This window comes from Lutra lutra, chromosome 6 (assembly GCF_902655055.1).
Source record: "Lutra lutra chromosome 6, mLutLut1.2, whole genome shotgun sequence".
Taxonomy (NCBI): Eukaryota; Metazoa; Chordata; class Mammalia; order Carnivora; family Mustelidae; genus Lutra; species Lutra lutra.
Window position 1 is genome coordinate 154168819 of NC_062283.1, and position 27545 is coordinate 154196363.

Here is a 27545-nt window from a genome sequence, read left to right on the forward strand (position 1 = left end):
CGGGGCCGTCCCGCGAGCGGAAGCGCTCGGGGCGGAAGCGCTCGGAGCGGAAGCGGAAGTGCGCGGCAGGCTGCGGCTGGGCCGAGGGCGGTGCGGGCGCGTCCCTGGCTGTGCTGGCGCATCTCTAGGTAGGGCCGGGCCTGCGGGGCCAGCGCCGTCCGGGCCGCTCTCGGCCTGCAGGGCTCGGCTCGCTGCGCTCGCAGTTCTGCGGTTCCGCCGTCGCGGGGCCCGGGTCCGAGCCCTCAGCGGCCCTGCCCGCCCGCAGCCCCGCCGCCCCGCTCCGGGCACCGGGGCACTCGCCGCCCATCGCCTGCCCCCCGGCCCTCTCCGTCGCCGGCACCCCACGTCCGGCCGCCCGACCCTGCGGCTGTGCCCCTTGCTTTCTCCTCTTCGGCGCTCTCTCGACCCTCCTCTCCCCGCAGGGATGGGCGCCGGCTCCGGGGCGCGCAGCTGCGGTGTCGTCCCCGGAGGCGTCCTCCGACCCGCGCGCTTGCGGCGCAGAGCTGCGGTGCCCTTCCGCGGCCGTAGGGCCCTTGCCGGAAGGAAGGCGGGGCGGGCGGCCGCGGGGCGAGGCCCGGGGAGTGTCCGTGCGGGAGGGCGTCCGCGCAGGAGGAGTTGGGCGGTGGAAGCCGGGCCAGAGGCCGCTCCTCCCTGCGGAGGAGGCCGTGTGCGCGAGCGTCCGGGGAGGTGGAGGAGGGACGCGCGGCTCCGAGAGGGCATGGCAGGAAGCCCTAGAGAGTTCGGGGCGGGGGGCCGCGGAGGGTCCGCCGGGCGGGTGTGGGGTGAGTGTCCTGCGCCAGGAGAAGAGGCCTCCGCCGGCCTGCAGGGAGACGTCCTGGAACCGAAAACCCGAGTACAGCCGTGGAGAGCAGCTTGGCGGGGAAGGCAGGAGCCTTTGGTCCCGGGAATGACGTCCAGATTTTTGGCTGGAGCGTCTGAGGAGATGATTCCGAGCGTGAGAGAAGCTGGGGGAGCAAGTCTGCGACATCGGGTTCCTGTCCGTTCCCCGGTGCCGTGCGGTCCGCGGCAGCACCCCGGGCTCCTGCGGTGTCATCCTCCTGTTTCTCGAGGCCTGATCGCTGCCTGTGCTCGGGGACCTGCCCCGTGTGGCGACCCTCTCTGCACCCGCACAGCCTCGCCCGCGCTGTGTGTGGTCATTTCCTCAGCACCCGTCGCTTGCCATCCCGGAGCTCTGCAGTCCTGGTTCCCCCGCCAGGTGGTCCCTGTTGTCTCGGAACACCCCTTCTGCCCCCTTTACGAGTTGCGTTTGCGTTTGCGGAAAGCACCGACAAGACCTCGGCTGCGCCCAGCCCCTCCCTGCTCACCTTCGGTACACACGCTTCTTGACCACCTCACCGGTGGCTCCCTTCCTTGGTGTCATTCCTGGCTGCCCGGCCTTCCAGACCTGCGGAGATCTGGGATCCCTCCTGGCCGCGGGTTTCTCCTCTGTTAGATGGACCAGAGGGCAGTCGGTGACATCGAGGGCACCTGTGCTTTTTCGTATTCTGAGGTTCTGCCCTGTCCCTGAACCTGACTCATGGTGTCAGGAGGTAGACTTACTATATAAAGCTAATGAAGATCAGGCGTGGGTGCCTCCCTCTCGTGAGCCCCATCCAAGGCACTGGGAAAGACCTCAGAGGTCTTGTGTTTGTAATTTAGTCTTTTTTGAAACGCACGATCCCGTTTGTGTAGATTGCCCGCCCTGCACTTGAATCCTTATGAAACTAGCCCTTCACCTCCCCCTGCTGCCCTGGTACTGCGCTCTGGTCCTTCAGACACCCCCTTCCTGTGTGTGCCCCTTATTGAGGCTTGGGCGGGGAGAGGAAGGAGTGGAGAGGACCAGACCCCTGCTGTAACCTGGCTTTAGTTTGCTCTCGGGGAGGGAGATGCGGAAGACCCATCTCAGTGCATCCGCAGCAGTGCATGTACTGACTGACTTCACTGCTGGGTTCCCGGCTCTTTCAAGAAAAGGTTAACGGTGAAAGGGGAACGTCCAGCTAATTGAGGTCTTACAGGCAGCTCTTATCGTTACAGAAGCTAGAGCTGTTGGCAAATCCGGAATTCATTGCATGCTTTCTTTTGTTAGTTTGAAAACGAGGCAGTCCTGATGCTATCAGTTATTTTTATAAAGCTTTATAACAAGTATAAATAACTTTATTTTAATTTGCTTTTAGATGTCTGTCTTTGTAAGGTGTTCTGTTGGAAAAATTTTCAGAGACTAAAAACATGTTACTTAAGGTTTAAGTTATTTATAAAAAATATGATATTCTTAAAGGATTTTGTAGTAGTAGTTCAAGATCTACCAAACTGAGAGGTAAATCATTATTTAAGTTTTACCAAAAAGGGAATCAATGATCTACAAAGAGATTAAATGATTTGTCTTCAGTCAAACCGTAGATCAGAGCCATTGCCAACCGAAACCAACCAGCTCCTGAGCACCCTTTTCCTTATAAACAAACATTTTTTTTTTTTTAAAGATTTTATTTATTTATTTGACAGAGAGATCACAAGCAGGCAGAGAGGCAGGCAGAGAGAGAGGAGGAAGCAGGCTCCCCGCCGAGCAGAGAGCCCGATGCGGGGCTCGATCCCAGGACTCTGAGATCATGACCTGAGCCGAAGGCAGCGGCTTAACCCACTGAGCCACCCAGGCGCCCCGCTTATAAACAAACATTACTCAAAACGTGGGAATTCGTTGCTGTTATTATGGAACGTTTGCTGTAGGGTGGACTCGGTTACTATGCCCGTCAGCCTGCCTGTCTGCTGTGGACTCCCACGTGTGCTCGCAGAGTGCCCTGAGCATGCAGCCGTGTACTGTTCTGTTTGTGCTGCAGCCCCGAGGGTGGTGAGTTACTGTAGAGTCATTTGTAGTAAAACTGCTGTCAGCCAGGGTAAGAGAGATGTAAGCCTTTTTGAAACAGCGGAGTCTTCTGCATAGTTTTGGGGCTTTGCCCATTAAGCACCAAAATCTTCCATCTAGGATGGCGGTCTTTCTAAAATATGTTATTTCCCTGCTTAATAGAATGTGCAGGATGTAGTGTAAGCTTTCTTTAATGGTCTCATGTAAACATTTTAAACAGAATTTGTTATGATGTAAATACTGTAGGACTTGTTGAGGCGGGGACAGCTGTTGCCCTGTTACTTGTTTGGAGTTTTTGTGTCTTTCAGGTTTTCTTAGTTTTCCTGTTATGTCAGCTCTCAGCAGTTTCTGCTACTGTCGGTACCCACCTGCTGCCTCAGATGCCCTTTCTGTATTTTTCTCTACTGTGGACGTAGGAGCTCGGTGTCAGAACTGAGTAGAAAAGCGTCCGTACGTGATAAATAAGAGCCTGGAGAGGTGTCATATGAGTAAGTTGTTTTAGCTTTGACTCATGAATTTAAATTGCATTCTTATCCTGAGTTGTAGATAAAAGCATAAATTTTTACAGGCATACGTGCATCTTTATTCATGTTCAGTGAGTGGCCCTGGTTCTCACATTGTGTGTTGTTGCCCTTTAAGGGGTTCTGCAAAGCTTCAGAGGGTTAGGGGAGAGCCCCGTGTTCTCGGTTGTCCCCTCAGTCCTGATGAGTCTGTGAGTGCCCTTGTGACTGGGAGAACCTTCAGGAAGGAGAGCTCTCTGGACGGAGGACAGTTCTGCCGTGACTGATGTGGTCATTCCAGCACTGCAGCCGGCAGCAACCAGATCACTCAGATGGGCGCTTAGGTGGGCGTGTGGCCTAGTGAAAGATGCACAAGCTTTGGAAGCCGGCGGGTTCAAATGTGGGCTTTGCTGTCAGTGTCTGTAACCTCAGGCAGGTCCCCTAACGCAGCGCACGCTGCTGGCTGCTACCCGGCACCAGCTCTTTGGTATTTGCTGGTACCGCATGGCCTGCCTTTCGTGAGTTGGAACAAACTGATCACGGCCCGGTGGGACTAGAGATGGCTGGTGTGGGGCTTGTAGACAACGTGGTGCATTTTGACACGTGTACACACTGCTGGACTTTGTTTTCTGCTGGACTCTGTGCCTTTCACTCCCACTCTCAGGGCTCATTTCTTGGTCAGGGACTTTGTCTGGTTTGTTGCTGTGTCTATAGCTGCTAGCACGGGGCCGGAGCGATTTTCTGAGCAGATACAGGAATTTAGAACTCTTGTCTTTGGTAAGGGTGTGAGGGCCAGAAAAGGGTCTGTGCCTCCTTTTTCTTTGCAAAAAGGATTAGGACCGCATCCCTTTGAGTTCTTCCAAAATAGGTGTTTGGATATTGGGCAGCCAGAACACACAGAGTCTACCAGGGTCCCTGATTTATCCTCCGTCTTGCTTCTCTCCATCTTTTCTCCAGGGAGTCAGGGCAGTGTTTCTAAGTAGGATTTGCTTTACAGCCTTGACCAATATCTGATTTCCCCTGGGGTCAAGTCCAGGTACAGGTGTCTGGCCCTGTTTGCAGCCTCATCTCCTCAGTCTTCTTTCTGTGCATCAGAGTTCTAGCCATACTGAGAGTTGGTGTGTGTGGTTGTTTTTTCTTTTTCCTCTTCTTGTCCTCAAGCATTTATAATAAAATATACATTTATAATATAAATAAAGTTCCAGGTTAAACTGCTTAGTAGGACAGGTATTTTAAGCACCTTAAAACCTCCATTTACTGATAGAAAAAGGTATCACAAAATCTACAAAAAGATACGTTAAAAAAATCCTCATTCCTTATGACTCCTGGCCTCCCCATCTTCTGCCAACTCCTTGTCTGGCTCTGGCCGCACCTGTCCTTTCGTCAGGCTCACCAGTGCCCTTGCTCAGGATAGCTGTTGTGGATCCTGGATCTGGGTTGGGTCTCCCTGCTGAGCACCCCCCGCCCTGAGCTACAGCTCTGCCCAAGTGATTGTTGTGGGTTGAATGTTTTCCTGTTGGAGTATGAGTTGCTGAGGGCAGGGCCCTCCTGTCTTGGTCATAGCTAGTGTCTGCTTTGGTAAGTGACTAAAGGTATTTGCTAAAGGTGCAAACCAGATTCACGTTCACACAAGAGCACCTGGTGGTGTGGAGGAGAGCAGAGTATTAGTGAGTGGCAGCTACAAATGATACCCCGTGGAAGAAAAAGGATCACCATGTGTGCTCTTACTTTGACTCAGCAATTTCTAAGATTTGTCCCAAGGAAATGCTCCAGATGTACTCAGAGATTGATATACAGAGATGGGATACACACTTATGGCACTGGGCATCCATTAAAAATAACACTAGAGGAGAATGTTAACACGGTGATTTGGGAATATATTCATGATAAATGAAGACACAAAAGTAGATTACAGAAGGACAAGAGTATCCCGATTTTTAAAAAAAATAATAATAAAGACTAGAAATACGAACTCTAAAATTGCTGTAGTCGTTAATCTTTGGAAGATGAGATTACAGGTGGTTTGGTTTTGTTTTTTTCCTTTGTGCTGTCTCTGAATTTTCTGCAGAGCTACCTACTTTTAAAATTAGAAACAAATTTTTGTAAATAAATACATTTGTGATACTAAAGTAAACTAGCTTGAAAAATTATAAATACAGTAAAACCTCACTAAAACTTGCAAGGCTTTGATTTAAATTTTGACTGGTGCTGGGCTGATTTTACTAAGCTTTAGGCAACTGATGGTATGTTTTATGAATACATTTGTAATATAAGTGAAATTGCATCAGAGTTTATGAAGTAGCTTTTATAACCCTCCTTATAGATATAAAGAATGAAGCTTATAGAATAAAGTAACGTGCTTGGAGTTTTACTGCTATTTAGTGGACGTTAGAATTTGAACTTCTAGAGCCTTTCCTTTTATCAGCTGTACTGTACCGCCTAGTTGCTGTCACTTCTCCCTAGGACGCAGCTAAGAGGGGTCATTCTACCAAGTCCTGAGTGTCTACATCAGCCTTGCCTCTGTTTTCCGAGTCTTGGCACGTGGCCATGGCCTGACTCTGCTGGAGGGTCCTCCAGGACCTCCCGAGTCTGGACGCCTGTACCTAGACACACTATGTCTGTCATAATAACTATAGGCCTTCCACTTCTCACTTGACTAAGCTTCTTAGAGATGCAGTCTTGAAGAAGAGATACTCTGACCCTTGCTAAAACAGTAAGGAGGACTTTATTTAAGGCTGTTGTGCTGGGGGAGAGAACCGGCAGCTTGGAAGGCAACAGACACCTGGGGATGTGCGGCCGGCAGAGGGAAGGGGTCCCGAGAACTGAGGGGAATGAAGCCTCTGATCTTCTTGAGGGTGACCATCAGGGTAGGGGTTTTCTCCGGACAGACTCAGCAGTGCTCGTGCTGCAACGGGATTCAGCCAGGATGTACATGGGAGCCCAAAGTTGAGACCTAGTGGAGAGGAGGGCCCAGAGGAGCCTGATTGAAATCTGGTCCCAGAGAGCCTCTGGTCAGTAGTTTAATGAGCCCAGGGTGGTGGTCCTCTGAAGCATGGAGACCACCCTCTCAGTTTACTCAATTTACCTGGATTGTGCGCTCGTTGATACTCAGTAAACACGGAGCTAACACGGTCCCTTATGCTGGGATGGGGTTAGCGTTCATTTTTTGGGAGTTTTTAGTCCCTGGTCTTGCCTTGCTGTGTTAAAGGGGTCCCCTACGTTTCTGTTTCTGGAGAGGTTAGAGGGAGACAGGGAAGAAGGGCAGACCCCAGGTGCTCCACATCAAGCCATGTGCGGCCCTCCCTGAGCGCCTAGGCCCAGCCAGCGTGTTACCAGCGGAAGAAACATTGTCTAAGACCCGGAAATGAAGCCGGGGAAAAGGACTGCATGTTGCTTGTGTTGTCACCGTCACATGGGTCATTGTTCAACACAGTCACCCCATGCTCTTCTGTCTTCTGACCAAAGGTAGCTCCCTGACTTGGCTGGTTACTCTTGACTGGGGCCCAGCCACTGATGTTACATGCTGGTTTGTAGACTTTGGTCTTGTAGAGATACAAATTATTTCTCTCTGATAAACCCAAAGGTTTTGATTTTATTGCTCTGTAGGACTTGAACCTGATTTGTCTCTAAATGAAAATAGTTTATTTCCATCGACTCCAGCTCTTCAGTGACCTCTGAACTAGCTTCCCAACTTGGGGGCTCGCTCATTAATGTGTGTGTGCTTGGCTTGTCTCCTAGCTTTGGAGAACTGCGTTTTAATGCTGCTGGGTATGCTTTAAGGTGGGCACTGCTTTGCTTCTGGTCGTCCTGCAGACCCTGCTCTCCGCGTAGGCGGTGTGTCTGTCATCCATCTGTCCGTCCGTGCCCCTTCCATCTGTGGGCTTTCCCTGAGTCCGTTTGTCCCTGTGTCCCGAGGGACTCTGGCCCCTTCACCGGCGGTGGCGGACAGGTTGGTATGTCTCAGTGGATAGACTGTGAATAAGGGAGCTTCTGGCCTCCTCTTTTCCTCATTTGCCTCATTTTCTGGTAACCTGGGATGTTGGGCTTGGTCCCCCTGTGTGGAAGGAAGCTGTTCCGAGAAGTGAGGCCCCTTGCACTGGGCCTCGCTCCCACTGTGCTGCTGCCTTGCCGGCCCCTGCTCAGAAACTTCCCTGTGCCGAAGCTTTGCTTCCCAAACCAGTCTGTCAACTCCTTGAGGCCAGTGACTCTGCTTCCTGCTCTTCCTTTGCCTACGGTCGGAGTCTGTGACCTGTTGGTTCCTTGTTTCTCTTTGTGTACCTGCCCTTGGATGCCTCCGTGTACTCGTTCATCCACAAGCAGTGACTGGGCCCTTGCCATGCTGGACGCCGTGCTGGGTACTGGGGATATGACAGAGTGATGTCGTTTGCCTTGAGGAGGCCACGTTAATGGAGGTGATTCTCGGTTTGCATTTTGGGCAGTAAGACTCCTCCCGAGTGAGCCATCTGTCTTCTTTCTAAACAACCTATATTTAAATAATGAAGACTGTATATACGTGTATATACACATATATTTGCAAAGATCCTTAAAACTGCCTTTAAGGAATGAAAAACCTCAGTGGGGTCGACTCTACGGCAGTGCAGAAGTTAGGGGCATTGACCCTTTGGCACAGCCAAGAATCCACAAATAACTTCTGACCCTGCAGAACTTCACTGATAGCCGACCGTGGAGGAGAAGCCTTGTTGATAACGGGTGGTTAGCACAGTGTGTGTGTGACGTGTACTGTGTACCGTATTCTTTTTTTTTTTTTTAAAGGTTTTATTTATTTATTTATTTGACAGAGAGAGAGATTACAAGTAAGCAGAGAGGCAGGCAGAGAGAGAGAGGAGGAAGCAGGCTCCCTGCCAAGCAGAGAGCCCGATGCGGGGCTCGATCCCAGGACCCTGGGATCATGACCTGAGCCGAAGGCAGAGGCTTTAACCCACTGAGCCACCCAGGCGCCCCTGTGTACCGTATTCTTACAATAAAGTCGGGAGGAGGAGAGAAAACAGTATTAACATCATAAGGAAGAGGTAGTACATTACAGGACTGGACTGTTTTATTGAAAAAATCCAGGTATAAGTGGACCCCCTCAGTTCAACCCATGTTGTTCAAGGGTTAACTCTGTATGCTCTGAGCAACATTAAAAAAAAATCTTAAAAGAAAGGTAATAGCCACAGAACTTATTTTTGGGGGGCATTTTATGTCCCACTACACTAAGTGCATTGAGGGGCACTGAGCTCTGAGCGCCGCGACACCGGAAGGCAGCACCCAGTGTCCCACGTTCCCAGGTCTTTGCTTACCCAATTTTTTTTTTTTTTTTTTTTTTTTGTAAATGCCATAGAAGAGCACATTGTAACGTAACATTCCTGCGGTAATTTGTGATTCAGAATGTGAGAAATTGGCAGTGTGAAAGAGGAAAACCCAGTACATGTTTCATTACAATAGTGAGCTTTTCACTGCTGGGTGGGAAAGGAGGAAACATTTGAATAAAATCAAAGCAGAGGCTGAGCCTGACTTCTCCCAAATAAAGAGGAGAGTGTTTTGAGCAACTCAGTGTTGTCACTTGCAGTTTTAGGAGAAAAATGCTTGAAACAAAAATCCCTTTTTATTGGTGAGGGAAGGCAGCCAACCCAAATGTGGCAGAGCCGCCGCTCAAGCCGCAGCCCCTGTCCGGGGGAGCAGGGACTGAAGGCAGGTTCTGTTTCGTTTCAGCCTGAGCTTCACGTGTGTCTTGAGCTGCCAGTGACTAACGAGGAGGTGGCCCTGGCCACTGGTGGGCTCGGCGGGCAGGTCTCCCCGGGCGCTGTGCTCCGGGGGACACGAAGCGGCCACTCTGGGCCCACGAGAGTGGGCGTCCGAGTCCGTGCCATGTGCCACCTGGCCGGTCATCGTGGGCCAAGCCCGCTGTTTTGCAGCCAGCCGTGGAGTAACGGCTGAGGGCTTGAGCACCCTAAGCCTGGCTTTTAACTCACTCTGCGCACCCTGCTCTGTGCTCTTCATTCTCTTTCCAAACCTGCACCAAAGTAGTGCGTTGGACTCTCCTGAGAAAGACCAGCCTGGCTTCAGAAATAACAGCGCCTGTGAGCAGGGTCCGTACCCAGAGGCCCAGGCTGTAACCCAGCATCGAAGTCATCTGGTAGGAAGTCTGGTCTCTGCCTCAGAAACTCACACCTGGGGGCGCCTGGTGGCTCAGCGGGTTCAGCCTCTGCCTTCGGCTCAGGTCATGATCCGGGGTCCTGGGATCGAGCCCCGCGTCGGGCTCTCTGCTCGGCGGGGAGCCTGCTTCCTCCTCTCTCTGCCTGCCTCTCTGCCTGCTTGTGATCTGTCTCTCTGTGTCAGATAAGTAAATAAAATCTTTAAAAACAAAAAAACCTCTCACACCTGGGGAGTGTTCCCAGGGTAGAAGCTTGGCTGGTGAGAGCTCTCCGGCAGTTTGGGGTCTGTGGACGCGTGTGTTCCGCTGCATTTCATAACCTAGCAAGCGAGATTTCGCTGAAGGTCAGCGCACAAGTGTGAAATTTATGTCCACTCCATGCTTCCATATTTTCAATATTAATGGCAATTAAACAGATAACTTTTCAAATTTTTTTAGGGGCCAGTGTCTGTGAACAAGCAGTAAGTTCTTAACCAACTGAGCCACCCAGGTGTCCCTAAGCAGTAAGTTCTTAAAAAGAGTCCCGTGTGAGGGTGCCTTTCTCAATGTCGTAGATCATTTGCAGTTTCTTCGTTTGTGAGCTGGAGCTGATCGTCTTTTGCCTGTCAGAGTTGTTTCGGAGCCTGGAGATTCTGTGTCTTGAGTGCGCGGTGCTGTGTGGCGGGAAGCCTGCGCACCGTGAGGCCAGAGTCGTCATTCCCGGGTGTGTGTGGGTGGCTGCTGGCTGTCGCCCTCAGTCCCGAGCCTGGAGAGGCTTCCTTTGTTCTCTGGAGCTGCCTGTGCAATAAGGACGTTTTGTTTGTTTCGTCAGTGGATGTGAGGCCCTGATGAGTCTTAAAACCAAAGTGAAAATCGTAGGCCGTTAAGATCAAAATGTCGTCATGGAATTTTTTCTGACCAGTGACGTTAAGATACTCTGTTTCGGTTTTCTCTAGAGTTTGAGCTCCAACTCGGAACCACCGTGTTTCTGTGCTTCAGAGCGGGCGGTTTTCTGTTCAAAGTCCGTCACCAACTCAGATGTAACAGAAATTTGGCATTGTGAATTTTTATCTTTTTGATAGCTTCATTCAGGTATACTTGATAGACAGTAAATTGTACTTTTTTTACAGTGTTCAGCTTGACAAGATTTAGCATGTGTTCACCTGTCAAACCATTACCACAGTTGAGGTAGTGAACATATCCATCACCCCGGAAGTTTCCATTGTGTAAATCCCTCCCTCCTGCCTGCCCCGTGCCGGGCCACCAGCGCCTGCTCTCTGGTGCTGCCACTCCGCCCCACTCTCAGTGAACTCGAATTTCGTACAGACGGGTCCTCTGGTATGTACACCCGTTTGGTCTAGCTTTCTTCACTCAGCAAAATTATTCTGAGAAACATGGATAGTGTATGTTTCTATATAGGTTAGGTTTTCAGAATTAACTCTGGTCTTGAGTTCCTAGATGGGAAACACTACTTCTTTGAAAACTGTTGCCTTGTTTTTAGTTCGGTTGAGAAATCCCTTGAATGAGGGCCTTCATGCGAATCTTGGCCCATTGCTGTGCTGTGTGGCCCTGCTGAAGGCAGCCCGGCCGACTCCTGCTTGGGTGAAGAGCCTCTTCCTCTTTAGTGAGAGCGCTTCAGGCTCCTAACAGGTGTGTCATGTTCCATATCTTGTTAGTGCTGGAGTGCTTTGCAGCTAGACAGTGAATATTGAATGTTGTCTTGTGTTTGCTTGAAAGGGGTCATATGTCCAGTGGTAATGCCATAATTACTAATTTATTTTCCTTTCCAGATCCTTTCCAGGAGCTTTCCGGGAGTTCAGTTATGGGCGTGAGAGGTTTGCAGGGGTTTGTGGTCAGTACCTGCCCCCACGTATGTACGGTGGTGAGTTTCAAAGAGCTGGCGGAGCACCACCGAAACAAGCACCCTGGAAGTACTCCTACCATTGTGGTCGATGCCATGTGTTGTCTCAGATACTGGTATACTCCCGAATCTTGGATCTGCGGTGGCCAGTGGCGGGAATACTTTTCTGCTTTGCGGGATTTTGTCAAGACTTTTACAGCTGTTGGCATCAAGTTGGTATTCTTCTTTGATGGTATGGTGGAGCAGGAGAAGAGAGATGAGTGGGTGAAACGGAGGCTCAAGAACAATAGGGAGATCTCCAGGATTTTCCACTATATCAAGTCACACAGGGAGCAGCCAGGCAGAAACATGTTCTTCATCCCATCGGGGCTGGCCATCTTCACGCGATTTGCTTTGAAGACCCTGGGTCAGGAAACCCTGTGTTCCTTACAGGAGGCTGATTATGAGGTGGCCTCCTACGGCCTCCGGAATAACTGTCTTGGGATTCTTGGAGAAGACACTGACTACTTAATTTATGACACTTGTCCCTACTTTTCAATTGGTGACCTCTGCCTGGAGAGTCTTAGTACTGTCATGCTCTGTAGAGAGAAGCTCTGTGAGAGTCTGGCTATCAGCCTAGCAGACCTTCCTCTTCTGGCCTGCCTACTTGGCAATGACATAATCCCAGAGGGCATGTTTGAGAGCTTTCGGTACAAATGCTTGTCTTCGTATACCTCTCTCAAGGAGAACTTTGACAAAAAGGGTAACATTATTTTAGCTGTAGCAGACCATATCGCTAAAGTGCTTCACTTGCATCAGGGTGAGAAAAAGCTGGAAGAGATGTTACCTTTGGGACCAAACAAAGCTCTTTTTTATAAGGGTGTGGCATCCTATCTTTTGCCAGGACAGAAATCTCCGTGGTTTTTCCAAAAACCCAAGGGTTTAATAACTTTACACAAGCAGGTGGTATCCATGAGTTCAGACCCTGAACCCAAGCAAGGAGTTCCCATGTGTGTGGACCCTGAACCCAAGCAAGGATTTCCCATGTGTGCGGACCCTGAACCCAAGCAAGGAGTTCCCATGTGTGCGGACCCCGATCCCAAGGACGGAGTTCCCATGTGTGCGGACCCCGAACCCAAGCAAGGAGTTCCCATGTGTGCGGACCCCGAACCCAAGCAAGGAGTTCCCATGTGTGCGGACCCCGAACCCAAGCAAGGAGTTCCCATGTGTGCGGACCCCGAACCCAAGCAAGGAGTTCCCATGTGTGCGGACCCCGAACCCAAGCAAGGAGTTCCCATGTGTGCGGACCCCGAACCCAAGCAAGGAGTTCCCATGTGTGCGGACCCCGAACCCAAGCAAGGAGTTCCCATGTGTGCGGACCCCGAACCCAAGCAAGGAGTTCCCATGTGTGCGGACCCCGAACCCAAGCAAGGAGTTCCCATGTGTGCGGACCCCGAACCCAAGCAAGGAGTTCCCATGTGTGTGGACCCTGAACCCAAGGACAGAGTTCCCATGTGTGCAGACCCTGAACCCAAGCAAGGAGTTCCCATGTGTGCAGACCCTGAACCCAAGCAAGGAGTTCCCATGTGTGCGGACCCTGAACCCAAGCAAGGAGTTCCCATTTGTATAGATCCTGAATCTAGGCAAGGAGTTCCCATATATGCATACACTGCAGTCAAGCAAAAGTTACCTCTAGGGGCAGATCCTGAATTTAAACTGGAAGCACCCATGTGTATAGACCCTGCAATTAAACAAGACCGCATGCATATGGAGCCTGAAGTCAAACAAGTAACTATGGTTTCAGACCCTGAAATCTTAAAGGTATGTAGCTATGCCTATCTGAATCTGGGATGTCATGATTGAAAATATACCCGTTGACGGATTGATGGATTTGCCAGTGAATATTGACTTCTTGCATAGTTAAGGCACTGTGGGGGACATAGGGCAGGACCTAGCAGTGTAGTTAGTAGGTAGGACACGTGCACTGGCAGCTCACATTATAAAGTATGCTTCATATTGGTGCCTGCCTGTCCTAGAAGAGAGCTCTGGGAATTGGAAGGAGAGTGATCACTGGGCTAAATACAGAGAGATGTTCCTGAAGAGGTAGGAGTGAACCAGACCTTTGTGGGAGCTGGACTAGGTAACAAGTAGGCAAATACGTGTTGCCTTGGGGTACGAGGTAGACCAGTAGGCTGGAGTACGGGGTCTGAGGGGAGATACGGGGAGAGAGGTTGGAAAACGTGGAGTGTAGCCAGATTGTGAAGACTGTTAACATGCCCCACTAGGAGTTGGGACTTAATTCTCAAAGCGACATAGAGCCCTTGAGGTTTTTATGGCGGGTTACTAGTTACTAACCACATGTGTGAGGTTCTGTGTTAGGTGGGTTACACATATCATCTCTTTTTTTGTTGTTTTTGTTTTGTTTTGTTTTTAAGATTTATTTACTTATTTGACAGACAGAGATCACAAGTAGGCAGAGAGGCAGGCAGAGAGAGAGGGAGAAGCAGGCTCTCCACTGAGCAGAGAGCCCGACACGGGGCGCGATCCCGGGACCCTGAGGCCAACCATGACCTAAGCTGAAGGCAGAGGCTTAACCCACTGAGCCCCCCAAGTGCCCCTACACATGTTATCTCATACCCACAAACCTGTTATTCCCGACAGTCCCCATCTTCCGTCCACTTACACAAGTTACAAACCTGGGAATTCTCTCTCCTGTTTTTTATAACTCTTCCCTCCCTGTAACTAGTCAGTTAGTCTCACCACCTAGTGTAGGCTGCTGCTTTCCTGGATTACTCAGGAATCTAACAACTCTTCTGTGTAGACTTCGGCCCCTTCCGATCCGCTTACTGTGGTGCATGCAGAAGTAAAGCCCTTTGTTTGGGTTCCATAACTCTTTGAAGAGTAGAAACAGCAGCCTTAAGCGGCTACAGCCTGCCATTACCTCACCATGTCCACTTTCCCAGCTGGTCTGTCGTGGCCCTGCAGGTGCTCTTCTGCCTCCCGGAAAACTCCCTGCCCCCATGCTAGGTAATGCCTACTAGTCTTTTCTGTCATGGCTGGGGGGTCACCCACTCAGAGATGGCCCCTGGCCATCTGCCGTTTGGCACCTGCTGTGACATACACCTCACTGGAACTTCATGCTTGCAACAGTGCTGTGAGGGCGGGGGTCTTGTTTCTTTCTTTTCACTGTGGAGCCCCTTTCGCCTGTCACACTGTCTTGTAGTAGCTGCTCAGGAAGCCTTAAAGGCTGTATTCCTTTTCTCTTGTACCTGCCTCTCCTTGAGTGACGCTCTCCCTCCTTCCCGTACAAGTCCATGGGTTCTTCTGTCTTGAAAAGTCTCACCTCTTTCTCTATTGCTTGCGTTGTAGCAGATAAGCTAACTTGCTAACATAAAAAATTATAGTGAAAAGTAGGATGTGATGTGTCTGTTAAGAGAGTTATAGGTGAAAAAGTATTAAAGGGTTAAAATTATCCTACCTGGAAGCATCCTTAAGTGCTTCATAGAAGTAAAAGAATGTGGGTTAGAAATTGGAGGGAGGGCAGGATTAGAACTCCAGGTGGAAGTGTAGTCAGACAGTAGGAGGAAGTACAGGTGGGCGGGCGGGGTGGGGGCGTGGGGAGGCCAGATCCCAGCAGAGAACTAGAAGTCATCTGAACAGACTCATTACTCAAAGTCAGGAAAATGAACAGAGAAGGACTAAATCTAACTTTGCTTAAATTCATTTGGTTTTACTATGAGGTTGGCTGTAGGAATGCTGGTTTAATATCGACCATGCAGAGTGGATTCTCCACTAGTGACCAGAGGGCACTCTCCGCATTATTTCCCTTAATTGTCCCACGGCTCGGATGCTGGACGCACTTGCCTCCATTACCACACGAGGAGACGGGTGTGGAAAGGCTAAATGACATCATCTGTGTCACACAGCTCGTACTTGGCAGAGCCCAGGTTTGAACCCAGTCCTCTGACTGCCAGTCTGACCCTTCACGAGATGACATCTGTGTTCCCTGATGACATGTGGAGGGGTGAGACCGTCGCGGTCAGTTGTGTAGAGGCATGAGCATGGAGGAATTTGTCAGGAAGCCTCCCTGCACCTGGACTTAGGCCTGCTTCAGAGGTGGCACGAGATGTAGGCCTTGGAGCCCCTGGAGCAGTTTGCCTGAAGGACAGGATGGGGAAAGGCACACAGGTAGAGGAACGGCAGAGCCAAAGTAGAGCACGCAGGCTGCCTCCCTGTCTGGAAGAGGGCCAGTCTGCTTCCTGGCTGGCCCAGAGCTCCTGTGGAGCACGACCTGGCCCCTGCTGGTTCCCAACTCACACTCATTTCCCATTTGTGTATGGCGTGCACATGTCCTCTCTGGGCGTGAGCTCTTCATGGACCCTGACTTCCATTCACCATCCCAAGAGGACCCGTCCTTGGCCTTTGCTCTTTTATGGGACACTCTGGTCATCTCACCCAATTTCCAGCAAAGAGAGTTCTGACAGATTGGGTGAGACCACAAAGGGCAGTATGTGTATCATGAAAGAATTTAGGACTTGGTCTTATACACGTTGAGGAGGTATTGGATATCTTTAAACAGGAGGGTTTAAAGATATACCTGATCACATATACCTGTGATCAGGTACATGTTTCTTGAAACATTGGTTATACTGCAGAGAGTGCACTGGTGTGGCTGTTGCAGAAACCAAGGTAGAACACAAAAGAGCTAGAATTAGGACAATGGCAAAGGGAAGGAAGAAACGTTCAAAAGTAAGTCTTGCTATGGACGTTAAGCGTCCTTCTGTGTTCTGAGATGGGAGTCGCCATGACTTAAGGTTGGGGAGGAAAAGTTTGACACAGAGGGCAGCTAGGAAAGACCATCCGATGCTTAGAAAACAGGCCTCAAGTTCCATTACTGGACAGGAGACAGCCATCTGGAAGTCATCTGACTGTACGTGGTCATGGAAACCCTCCAAGGAGAGGATTGGGTAGGATGGAGCCTTCTGAAAACATCCACTGAAAGAGAGGTAGTCCGACCGGGAGGGGAATGAGGAATGGTGACCCCAGCGGAAACCCAAGGAGGCAGGTTTCAAGAATGAGAGGAGAAATGGCCAGGACTGCCAGGTGCTGCAGAGTAAAGTGGAAACGGGGCCACGTGGCTGTTGGGGTTGGCAGTTAGGAGGGGTTCAAGGCCTGAGAGAGCCATTGTCACACTGGGGCCTGGTGGAGGTCAGATGGGCAGGGTTTGAAGAGTACTTTGGAGGCAAAAGCCAGAGCTGGGGGGTGCTTGCTCCTTCAGGAAGTTTGGCGGTGGAAGAGCCTCGGATGGGGAAGAGGGGAGGAGAGTGGTGGGAAGCCTGCCTGCAGGGGAAGTCGGGCCATTGTGAAGGGACGGACCACATGTTGGCTGCGCTACAACTCTCTCATTGGTTGTGGGCTTCATGATGTCTTTGAAGATAATTGTGTGAAGTTTCTTCAGTTCTCCTTACATTTTTCCTTAAAATTTGTTCACAGTGGAGTCTTCTAGCCCTATCAGATAGGTAACCCTAATTCCAACACGTAAGTATTTCAACCCCACACAGTCTCCTAGAAACCCTTTGGTAGAAGGCTGTAGCGCATGGCTGTTACCCTAGGCACATACTATGGCCAGAGAGCTATGTGGTTTCCATAATGTTGGATACACTGAATTAATATGTTAGGATTTTTAGATTAGGTGAATATGTTAAGGTTTTTCCATGTGTGGAGTGCTGTATAGATCTACAGTTAAGGGCAGAGGTAAAAGGTACTTATTAGATGATTCTGATCTAATTAGTGAATTAAAGTTCTAATTATAGAGAACTTACCTGAAAAACCCTGTATTCCCTCAGATTCTATACACTTGGCAAAATTGAAGGTTTCTTGGTAGGGTGAATACGGTTTGTTACAACTTTCTAGATAGATTTGTTAAAATACATCTCTCTTGAAAATGAAAAAGACTCAAATGGAAGAGGGAATAGGAAAATAAGTCAGAAGCTATTTTGCCTCAAAAGGATCGTTAAAAACATAACTATAATGTTGGTAGATTCAGTATCAAAAGGAGCACATAGAGAAATAGTTCACTTCCATTAAAGAATCAAATAACAATCCTTTAAAAAATATTTTTTAACCTTACCTTAAAGTTGCAAGCTTTCTGCTATCCTGATTTCAAGACATTTCAGTAAGGAGATAGACGTTTGATAATACGTGCAGCCTCGTAACAGTGGTGACACTGGGGACCACGTGCTGTGGGCCAGGCCTTGTGTGCCACTCTCGTTAACCGTCTGCGTTGACGCATTTAACCCTCAGGAGAGCTCTGTGAGGTTGGCACTTTCATTAAACCTGCTTTATAGCTGAAGAACGAAAGGAATAGAGTAAGACTCCATTCTACAAAAACAAATCAAAATGACTAAAACTGCTTAAAAGTATGTATAACAAGAATACTGATTCACAGAGTTTTTGACATTCCAAGTTGTCCTAACACCACATTTTAAATGCCTTCTGTGGCAGACTGTTTGGATTTGAATTTTGAGTAGTAATCTGGATAAATCACTCCTGTACTAGTAAGAATGTTCTTCATGGGGGCGCCTGGGTGGCTCAGTGGGTTAAGCATCGGATTCTCTGCTCAGGTCATGATCTCAGGGTCCTGGGGTCGAGCCCCGCACCAGGCTCTCTGCTCAGCGGGGAGTCTGCTTCCGCCCTGCCCCCCTGCCCCGCTGCCTGCCTCTCTGCCTGCTTGTGATCTCTCTCTCTCTGTCAAATAAATTAATAAAATATAAAAGAAAAGTTCACAGAAAAAAAAAAAGCTGTATGTAGATTACTATAGGCCTTTGATCTTAGCTCTTTTTTTCTAAGTATTTTATTTCTTTATATGCGAGAGTGAGCACAAGCAGGGGGAGAGGGGAAGGGAGAAACAGGATCCCTACCGAGCAGGAAGCCAGACGCACAGATGCATGGCTCTATCCCAGGACCCTGGGATCATGATCTGAGCCTAAGGCAGAGGCTTAACTGACTCAGCCCCTCAGGCGCCCCTTAGCTCCTTTTTTTAAGGAGAAAGTGGAATGCAGCCCTGTGTCTCATCACCTGCCTCGTGCCCACATTGCTGGTTGCAAGGCAGAAACGGGGTGTGCAGTACATGTTTGCTCAGTGAGGAATTACTGAACAGGTGAGTGACTGTGGTACAGTTTGTGACCCCAGCAAAGTTCAGTTTACTAGGGGAGGTCAGACCAGATACCTACTATAGGACCCGTGTGGGATGAGCCCCATTAGGCAAGGGGAGGTGAGTTCCGGTTGGGAGCAGAAGGTGAACCCTAATGAGAGAGGGGCTTATGAAGTGGGAACGCAGGAAGGCCCTGAGAGGCGCCTTTCCTGGAGCCCAAGTGTGGATGAAGAAGGTGTGAGTATTCCTGAGGAGCAGAGAAGGTGCCCTCTTGGGACTGGTTTCTGCGAGGTGGCTTGGTATCATGGGAAGAGGACACCGGGGCCTTGAAAGTTAGGGTGAAGGTGCTTTGAGGAGGGCAGTGACTGGACCTGTTTCTAGGAAGACAGGATGTTGGGCTGGAGAGCGGGGAGTGGGCTCGGTCCCGTTCGAGTCTTTCATAGTGACGCCTCCCGACAGGAGCACAGAAGGCCGGGTGCTCCGAGGTCAGTGTGGTGAGTCCGGGGGGCGGTAGGAGGTGGAGGAGGCATAATGGACAGCTTGGAGCCTCCAAGGGCCAAGGAAAGGAATCAGGGACAGCTCCGTGCCATGAGTCTGAGGGACCACGACCCCACCTCCGAGGGCCTGAAAACACCGGTGTTGATTTTTCCTTCTGAAGGTCACCATTTGTTTCCGAGGGGAAAGCAGTTGTGTTTGGATTTTGTGCAGGTTGCTAGAGCGCATCACGTCCAGGCCGAGAGCTACCTGGTGTACAACATCATGAGCAGTGGGGAGATCGAGTGCAGCAACACGCTGGAGGACGCCCTGGACCAGGCCCTGCCCAGCCAGGCCTTCGTCTACCGCCCCGTGCGGCAGCGCGTGTACGCCCTCCTGCTGGGGGACGGCAGAGGTGAGCTGCCCGGCCTCTCCGCGGGGCCCGAGACACAGACCAGGTCGAGTCGGATGCCTTCTTTTCAGAACACAGAGATAATTAAAAGGGTTTTTGTGTGTCTGCAAAATCTGTAATTGAGAAGAGCACTCGCATCTGTGCGACGTTAAGGGTAATCGCCGTGGGACAGCTCTAATTAGCAGACCGCTGAGCAGTATTCATCAAAAGAGGAGTGCGTTGTTTTTTATAAAATGTTGTAGTTTTATTCCTTAAAAGGATTTGTGTTTTCTGGAAAAACACCCTGTACTCCTGCAGGAGTGTGGGGTGTGTTTATTATTAGAAGACAGTGTCTACTTATTTTTCTTCCAAATGTGATTTTCATAAAACAATTCCATAAAATCTAGTACATCATATTTTAAAGTATAAGCAAAATTTTCCTTTAGAGTATTTGTATTTAGGTTTTTCTCATCTATATTTTCCTTGTGTAGCAACAGCAAGAGTGTAGGGAGAGGACCGTCAGTGGCCGGAGCAGGAAAGTTGGGGGCATTCATCACCATTTGGAAAATCCTCTGTTTTGGGAAGAGTTGGGGGGCGTGGCGGTAGAGAAAGGCTCTTCATAGTAGAGATGAGTGATGCTTCACACATGTAATTACCTCTGAGGTGAGGTCCTGTTCACCTGCGACTGCCGTCCAGGGACTCTGGCCTCACTGGACAGCGCTTAGATGGGAAACAGGGCTGTGCACACCGTGATTGGGACCAGAGGCAGAAGCAGTAAGATCCCACTGAAACCGTGTCTGTGGTCCTTTTGCCTAAACGCCATTCTCTCCAGACATACCAATATTAGTGTTAATGTCACGCTGTTGTTCCAGGAAGTAAGCATTTACAGAGCCTGTGGGTCGTGACAGTCAGACGGAAGTGCTGTCCTTGTCCTTGGCTCTGTTGCTGTGGAGCAGCGGGGCTCTCTGGACCCAGCTTTCATTAGAGTCTTAGCACCTACTGCCTTGTCCCACGTGTGCTGTCCCAGTCCAGAGGCCTATGTGCCCTGAGAAAGGCGTGAGAAAGACGTTTACACTAACTGAACAACAGAAACCAAAGAACCTATGGAATAAACTTTGGGACCAGATAGTATTTAAATAATTTTTTCTATTTCTTTTTCTTATGTGGTTCTTTCTCCGTATTCTTTCTTAACTACAAGTGATTTCTCATTGATTGTCATGATTTAAAAAAAGATAATCCTGAAAAAAATTTTATGTTGTAGAGTATTTGCCTGGGATTTTTATTTTTTAGTTTTTAATTTTTTTTTAAAGGTCTTTATTTCTTTGAGAGAAAGAGAGTGAGAGAGAGCGTGAGTGGGGCAGGGGACAGGGAGAGACAGGTCCCCCGCTGAGCAGGGAGCCTGATGCAGGTCTGGGTCCCGGGACCCTGGGATAATGACCTGAGCCATGGGCAGAAGCTTCACTGACTGAACCCCCGGCACCCCTCATTAGTGCGGGTTCATTAACTACACTACAGACCTTAATCAGTTTCGCCATCTTTCACGCTCACTCATTTATTTGTTTATTTACGTGTGTGCAGCTTATGGGTTCTGTTCGATGTCAGGTACAGAATCGGTCCGTCCCCATGAAGGAACTCTCTCACGCTGCCCCTTTGTGTGCTCCTGGCTCTGTCCCCGGCTCACCACTGGTTTGTCCTCAATCTCCGTATCTTGGTTTGTGCAAGAACGTTGCATGAGTGCTTGGTCACGTCAAGGATGTCACCTACGTGTAGTCTTCTGAGATTATGCGTACATTTTAAATCTCCTAATCGGATTCTTTTCCTTTAAACCAGGGGCTGGCAAACTTCTGTGAAGGGCCAGATGATGATACATATTTCAGACTTTGAGGGCCCCGTAGTCTGTGTGACAAGTGCACTCTGCTACTGCGGTGTAGACACGAGTGTCACAGGAGTGTAGCTGTGTCTCTGTAAAGCTTAATCTACTTTTCCCAGGTTGCAAAATTTGAATTTTATATAATCCTCCTTTATCACAAAATACTCTTGATAATTTTCTAATCTAAAGTAATGTGAGTTTATTATAGTTTTCAGACTGTATAAAAACAAGCAAATCAGATTTGGCCCATTGACTGTCATTTTCCAACCATTATATTAAACAGTCACTTGCCTTTTAGAGGAGTTTACAAATGAGAAGTCTCTTAAGTGCACCATTTCTGGTGCTTTCCATTTCTTTGTGTAGATCCAAATGTCTTTTGGTATCAGCTTGCTTTATTTAGAGAACTTGCTTTTACATTTCTTTTGGTCCTCATTTTATTTCCTAATTTTTTCCCCTGAAAATATCTTTATTTCAGAAGTATAGTGTTGCTGTATATATAATTTTAGGTCTTTTGTTGTTGTTCAGCACTGCAAGGATGTTATGTTGTCTCTGGCTTGTATTGGCCGTCACGCGGTGACCGAGGTCGTCCGTACTGTTGTTCCCCATCTGTAACAAGTGTGTTTCCCTCCGGTTGTCCATAAGGTTTTTCTCTCGAGCACTGGTTTCCAGCAGTTTGATTGAGCTGAGCTTTGGAGTGATACACTCTGTTTATTCTGCTTGGGATTCCTGAGCTTTTTAGACCAAGGAGTTTATATTTCCTCTCACATTTGAGGGAAGAGTGGCTCCTGTTCCATCAAACATTGTCTCCTGCCTGTTGTTCCCCTCACTCCGGGCCTCCCAGTTCCATGCTTGATTTACTGCTCATGCTGCCCAGCACACACCCCGGCTTGCCCTCCAGCCTCTCTTCCCTGTGCTTCCATGTGAGTCAGTCCTGCTGCCCTTGCTTCAGGTTCGCTGAGCCTTTCTTCCATGACACCTGCTCTGCTGTTGGCCCGTCCAGTGCAATGTCTCAGTCTTCTTCCCCTGCGCCCCCATGCTCAGGTTTGCCTTTCAGTTCTTAAATTTGGGGCACCTGGGTGGCTCAGTCATTAAGCAACTGCCTTCGGCTCAGGTCATGATCCCGGGGTCCTGGGATCGAGCCCCGCATCGGGCTCCCTGCTCAGTGAGGAGCCTGCTTCTCCTTCTCCCACTCCCCCTGCTTGTGTTGCTTCTCTCACTGTGTCTCTCTCTGTCAAATAAATAAAATCTTTAAAGAAAATAAATAATTCCTTAAATTTATGCAGTACCTGTTTTCAAGACCTTGTCCACTAATTCCATCAGCTCCCTCTCTTCTGGGCCTGTGCCTGTTAATTGACTTTATCCTCATAAGGGGGCACGTGTTTCTGCTTATTCTCAAACCCACTGTGTTTTGATCACAGGCTAGAAGATTCTGGATCTGTGAAGCGTATTGTGTTCTGTCAGGCAGTAAATTTACCTGATCCTTTCAGGGATTGCCTTAAGCTTTATTAGGCTGGGTCTGTGGGGACTTTCACTCTGGAGCTGGAATGGCCCTGCTCCTGGGGCTTGGCCTTCCTGGGCTGTCACCTGAGTGCTAGGTGTCTAATGAGGGTCTCTGCACATTGGCTGGTAGACCTCTGATGCTGTGGAGCTCTGTAGGGTCCGCTGGTTACACGGTGGGGCCGATCTGTTGTCGTCTTGTCCAGCCTCCCTGCGTTTGGCTCTGGACACATTAGAGCTCAGTTCTCAACGAGGTCCTCAGGGTCACCTCTTCAGATTTTGGAAGCTCCTTTCTGCGCAGTGCCCGCTCTGGTGTTCTGTGCTGCAGTCCCTTGACTGTCACGCAGTCCTGAGCTGCAGACTCTGTATGTTTGTTTCAGAGACTTTCTTGTTCTGGTCAGACGCTCTCTTCCTAGGCTGCTGTCTTTGCAGGGCCTCTGTCCAGCTCAGGAATGCGGCGGCTGCAGAAATGTGTCCAGAAATGGAGGTGTCGGTGAGAAGACTGGTCAGGCAGGTCTGCCCCCATCTCTGCCATCTCCCACCCTACTCTGCCCCTGCTCCAACCCCTGCTCTCTGCCACCCCCACCGTGTGGAAGGCCCTTACACCGTCTTTAGCCTTTTTACACCCAAATGGTCCCATTCACTTGCATTGCTCTAGAAACTTTACCCATGTTGACAAATACAACTTTTGTTTTTCTGGCTCGGGCCAGTCTTCTGATTAATTCTGTTTGTCCCTTCTGAACGTAAAAACTAACCTCCCCCACCCCAGACTAACTTCCTCATCAGAAGTCAGTTCTCTGAAAGAAACGTGTGCTTTTCATTCTAAGCTTCTCACGGTTTATGTGCTTGTTTGCCTGATGTCCCTTGTCCCCACTGGCTGTCAGCTGAGCTAGCAGAAACTGTTCAGGTGGCATCAGCAGATTCCTGGTGTAAATTAGGTGACTGACACATGTTTTTGAGTTTATGTTTAGAATATTAGCCTTTCAGGACTGTTTGAATTTAGCGCAGCTTTCCTCGGGAAAGGGTAATGATAATGGTTGAATTGCAGATGGCAGGAGCACGAGCTGAGCAGCTTTCTCTGAGCCCAGCCTGATGGACAAGTGGGAACCACTTGTTTAAAGTGAGGGTTTTTTTGAACCAAAGGCATCTTTAACTCCACGGGTGTAGACCCTACGCCCTAGACCCAGCCTCTTACACTCGCACAGCTGTAGACACTGGAGGTCTGAGCCAGAAGGCGCGGGCACCGGATAGATCCCTCATTATGGCTACACGTTGGAGAGCTCGTCCGATGATGTGGGGGTGCTTGGCTGGCAACACTCCTACAGGTGTTTTGTCAGAGGATTGTGTGCTGTTTCGATGGCCGTGTCGTGTTATGGCCCCAGGAGGGGAGCATCCCGTAGTCATCACCTTGACTTTATAACACTTCTTACTTCAGATCCCAACTCTGTCTCCTCGTGAAAGTCTTCGCTTACTATGTCACTGTGAAGCCTTGTATATTTTAGGAAACAGAAAAGAACTGGAAAGATGCCAAAGGCAGAGCCTGTCCTGCTCCCCTCCTTTATGTCTGTGTAGTTAGCAGAGCTGGGGAAGAGCTGCCTGCTCGCTCAGTGACACTCTGGGAAGCCCCCCCCCAGCTGGAGGAGGCTGGTGGCCTCAGGACGGGCAGTCCAGGCATGCGGCGCCTTCACAGAGTGCCTACAGGCCAGCAGCTTATTAATATCCGAGGTCTGTCTGTACAAAAAAAAAGTACGTGTGGGAAATTTTTAAATTTTTTTCAGGACTCAGGCCATATATAAATACAGATTAAACCAGCCTTATATTACAGATGGTTTATTAAACTTAAAAATTGAGTGATTGTAATCAACGACTTCTCCTCACTCTCCCCTTGCCTGCTGCTGCCCCAACGTCTGCCCACAGGCCCTCCCTGCCCTTGCAGGCCAAGTGAGAGTGGTCAGCGGAAGCTAGCTGGAGCTTCCATTGGGGACGGGCTGCGAGAGTGGACTATTGCACAGCTTTGCTCCAGGGAAAATATCTTCATTACATACAGGAGATCGTAGAGTGTGGATCGATGAGTCTATTGTTTGGGAATAGCAGACCAAGTTTGATCATGTCATTTTTCCATTTTCCATATAAAATATTACAGCTTGGGGTGCCTGGGTGGCTCAGTGGTTAAGCCTCTGCCTTCGGCTCAGGTCATGATCCCAGGGTTTTGGGATTGAGCCCTGCATCGGGCTTTCTGCTCAGCGGGGAGTCTGCTTCCCCCTCTCCCTCTGCCTGCCTCTCTACTTATTTGTGATCTCTCTGTCAAATAAAATCTTAAAAAAATATATTACAGCTTGAAGGGAGTTAAACTAGCAAGGACTTCTCTCATCTTTATCCCTTTTAACACAGAGCCGAGCAAATTGAAAGTTCGAGTGAGAAAATCAACTTTTTTTTTTTGGAATTGCCAAACTCAAGTTTCCTCTTCTCTTTCTTGATTTTTAGGCATTTAAGAAGATTATTTCATTCTAATTCAGATTAACCAAATTGTTGTAAACATTTCTGCTATAGTTTCAAAGTGCACACCAGGCTAAAACCTTTGAAATTTTGTCTTTCCTATTTAGGCAGTTTTATTTATTTATTTTTAAATTTTTAATTGAGGTATAGTTGATATAAAGTACTGTATTCATTTTAGGTGGACAACATGACGACCCGACGTTTGTATAAATTATGAGGTGCTCAGCACATTGAGTCTGGTCGCTGCCGGTCACCGTATACACTTCTTCCAGGGTTGTTGACGTGTTCCCTTTGCTGTGATTTCATCTCCATACCTTGGTTGTTTTATGACTGGAAGTCTGTGCCTCTTAATCTCCTTCCCCTCTTTTCATCCATCATCTCACCCCCCTCGTCTCTGGCAGCCACCACGTTCTTCTCTGTATTTAGGAGTTATGTTTCTGTTTGTTCATTTGTTTTGTAGATTCCACATACAAGTGAAATGATTTGGTATTTGTGTTTGTCTGGCTTATTTCGCTTAGCGTGAGACCTTCTGGATCCACCCATACTGTCCAAAATTTCATTGTTTTTTAGGGCTGACTGATACTTTTCTGTGTGTGTGTGTGTGTGTGTGTGTGTGTTGCACGCACCAGCTCTTTGTCCGTCCATCAGTCAGTGGACACTTGGGCTCTTGCCGTATCTTGGCTGTTATAAATAATGCTGCAGCAAACAGAGGTTCATAGATCTTTTCAAATTTGTGTTTTCATTTTCTTTGGGTAAATGCCCAGAAATGAAATTACTGTATCACATGGTTGTTCTACTTGTAATTTTGTGAGGACCCTCCGTGCTGTTCTCCAGAGTGGCCACACCAGCTTGCATTCCCACCAACAGTGCACAAGGGCTCCTCTTTCTCCGAGTCCTCACAAACACCTGTTGTTTCCTGTGTTGTTAATTTTAGCCATTCTGACAATGCGAGGGGAGATCTCACTGTGGTTTTGATTTCATTTCTCTGATGATGAGTGGTGTTGAACATCTTTTCACGTGTCTATTGGCCATCTGGATGTCTTCTCTGGAGAAATGTCTCTTCAGGTTCTCTGCCCATTTTTTAATCAGATTGTTTGGTTTTTTGATGTTGAGTTGTAGAAGTTCTTTATATACTTTGGATACTAATCCTTATTGGATATGTCATTTGCAAATTTTTTCCATTCCCTTGGTTATAGTGATGATTTTCTTTGCTGGGCAGAAGCTTTTTATTTATTTATTTAAAGATTTATTCATTTATTTATTTGAGAGAGAGAGAGCACAAGCCGGCGGCGGGGGGAGGGGCAGAGGGAGAAGCAGTCTCCCCGTTGAGCAGGGAGCCCAATGCAGGGCTTGATCCTGGGATCACGACCTGAGCTGAAGGCAGATGTTTTAATCAACTGAGCCACCCAGGTGCCCTAGGGCAGAAGCTTTTTAGTTTGTTGAAGTCCCAATAGTTTATTTTTGCTTTTTTGCCTTTGCTTTTGTTGCTTCAGGAGATGAATCCAAAAACAATATTGCTCAGACCAGTATCCAAGAGTTTATTGCCTCTTGTTTTCTTTGAGGAGTTTTATGGAAAAACCTTTGAAATTATGTGGTACCCCAGAGAATAGGCTAACCTCTAGGATTTTTCATCAATATCTGTTTATTTTAAGAGGATCTCGGGTAACACTTTGCTCCTGGCTCTGGGTTTTGAAGGACTGGGAAGTTTGTGTCTGTAGGAGGGATAATTTGGATTAAAAGTGAAAATGCTGCCGTCTGAATATTTAGGTTTGGAAAAGTCATCATATAAAGCTTATTCTTTGTAAATGCTGACACATTTTCTAGCCACTGTGCGCTGCCCTCTTACCCTCTTATGGGAGAGGAAGGAGGGGAGGGCACACTGAGGGAGCTCCTGTTGCCGGGCAGCTCACTAAGGGGAGGGCAGGGCACGGGAGAACCCGCAGATGCTGCTTAATGACCTCTCACCTCTACCTGCCCTGCCCCTCCTGAGAAAACACTCGTCTGTATCGCTGTCATTTCCTGCATCCTTGCCCATAGTTTCAGATAAAATTTCATTCAAGGAGTAACAGTTCCTATCAGCAGGTCTGTTGTACCTTTCATCCTCTGGCTGGTCAATTTCTAATGTGGTAAGGGTTATGGGTTTTCCTGTTCACGCCTCTGTCTGTCCGTAGCTGTTAGGTACTGCCTTTTAAGCAGCCGGAGTACTCTTGGTCTCTGGCTGCGTGGTGTGGTCACTGAGACTCATGGGAATTAAGTCATTCACCTGAAAAGCAAAAGCTTTTGTTCTTTTGTTAATTAGGAGAAACTGTAGTTAATATGGACTTACCCCTCACT

The 27545-nt window shown here is 48.8% G+C and overlaps 1 protein-coding gene across 8 annotated transcripts in view; it reads left to right on the forward strand.

Annotated features, from left to right (window-relative positions):
- FAM120B (family with sequence similarity 120B) overlaps positions 1-27545 on the forward strand; it is an 89535-nt gene continuing 61990 nt past the window's right edge. The window contains exons 1-3 of one of the 8 annotated variants that reach the window (XM_047735241.1): positions 1-128; positions 11281-13151; positions 19192-19372. In XM_047735241.1, coding sequence (XP_047591197.1) covers positions 11313-13151; positions 19192-19372 — 2020 coding nt within the window. In that variant the 5' untranslated portion in view covers positions 1-128; positions 11281-11312. Of the gene's footprint in view, positions 129-2634; positions 3346-10038; positions 10829-10991; positions 11141-11280; positions 13152-19191; positions 19373-27545 lie in introns of those variants that run through there. The other 7 variants (XM_047735240.1, XM_047735242.1, XM_047735239.1 and 4 more) reach the window with 7 other exon arrangements.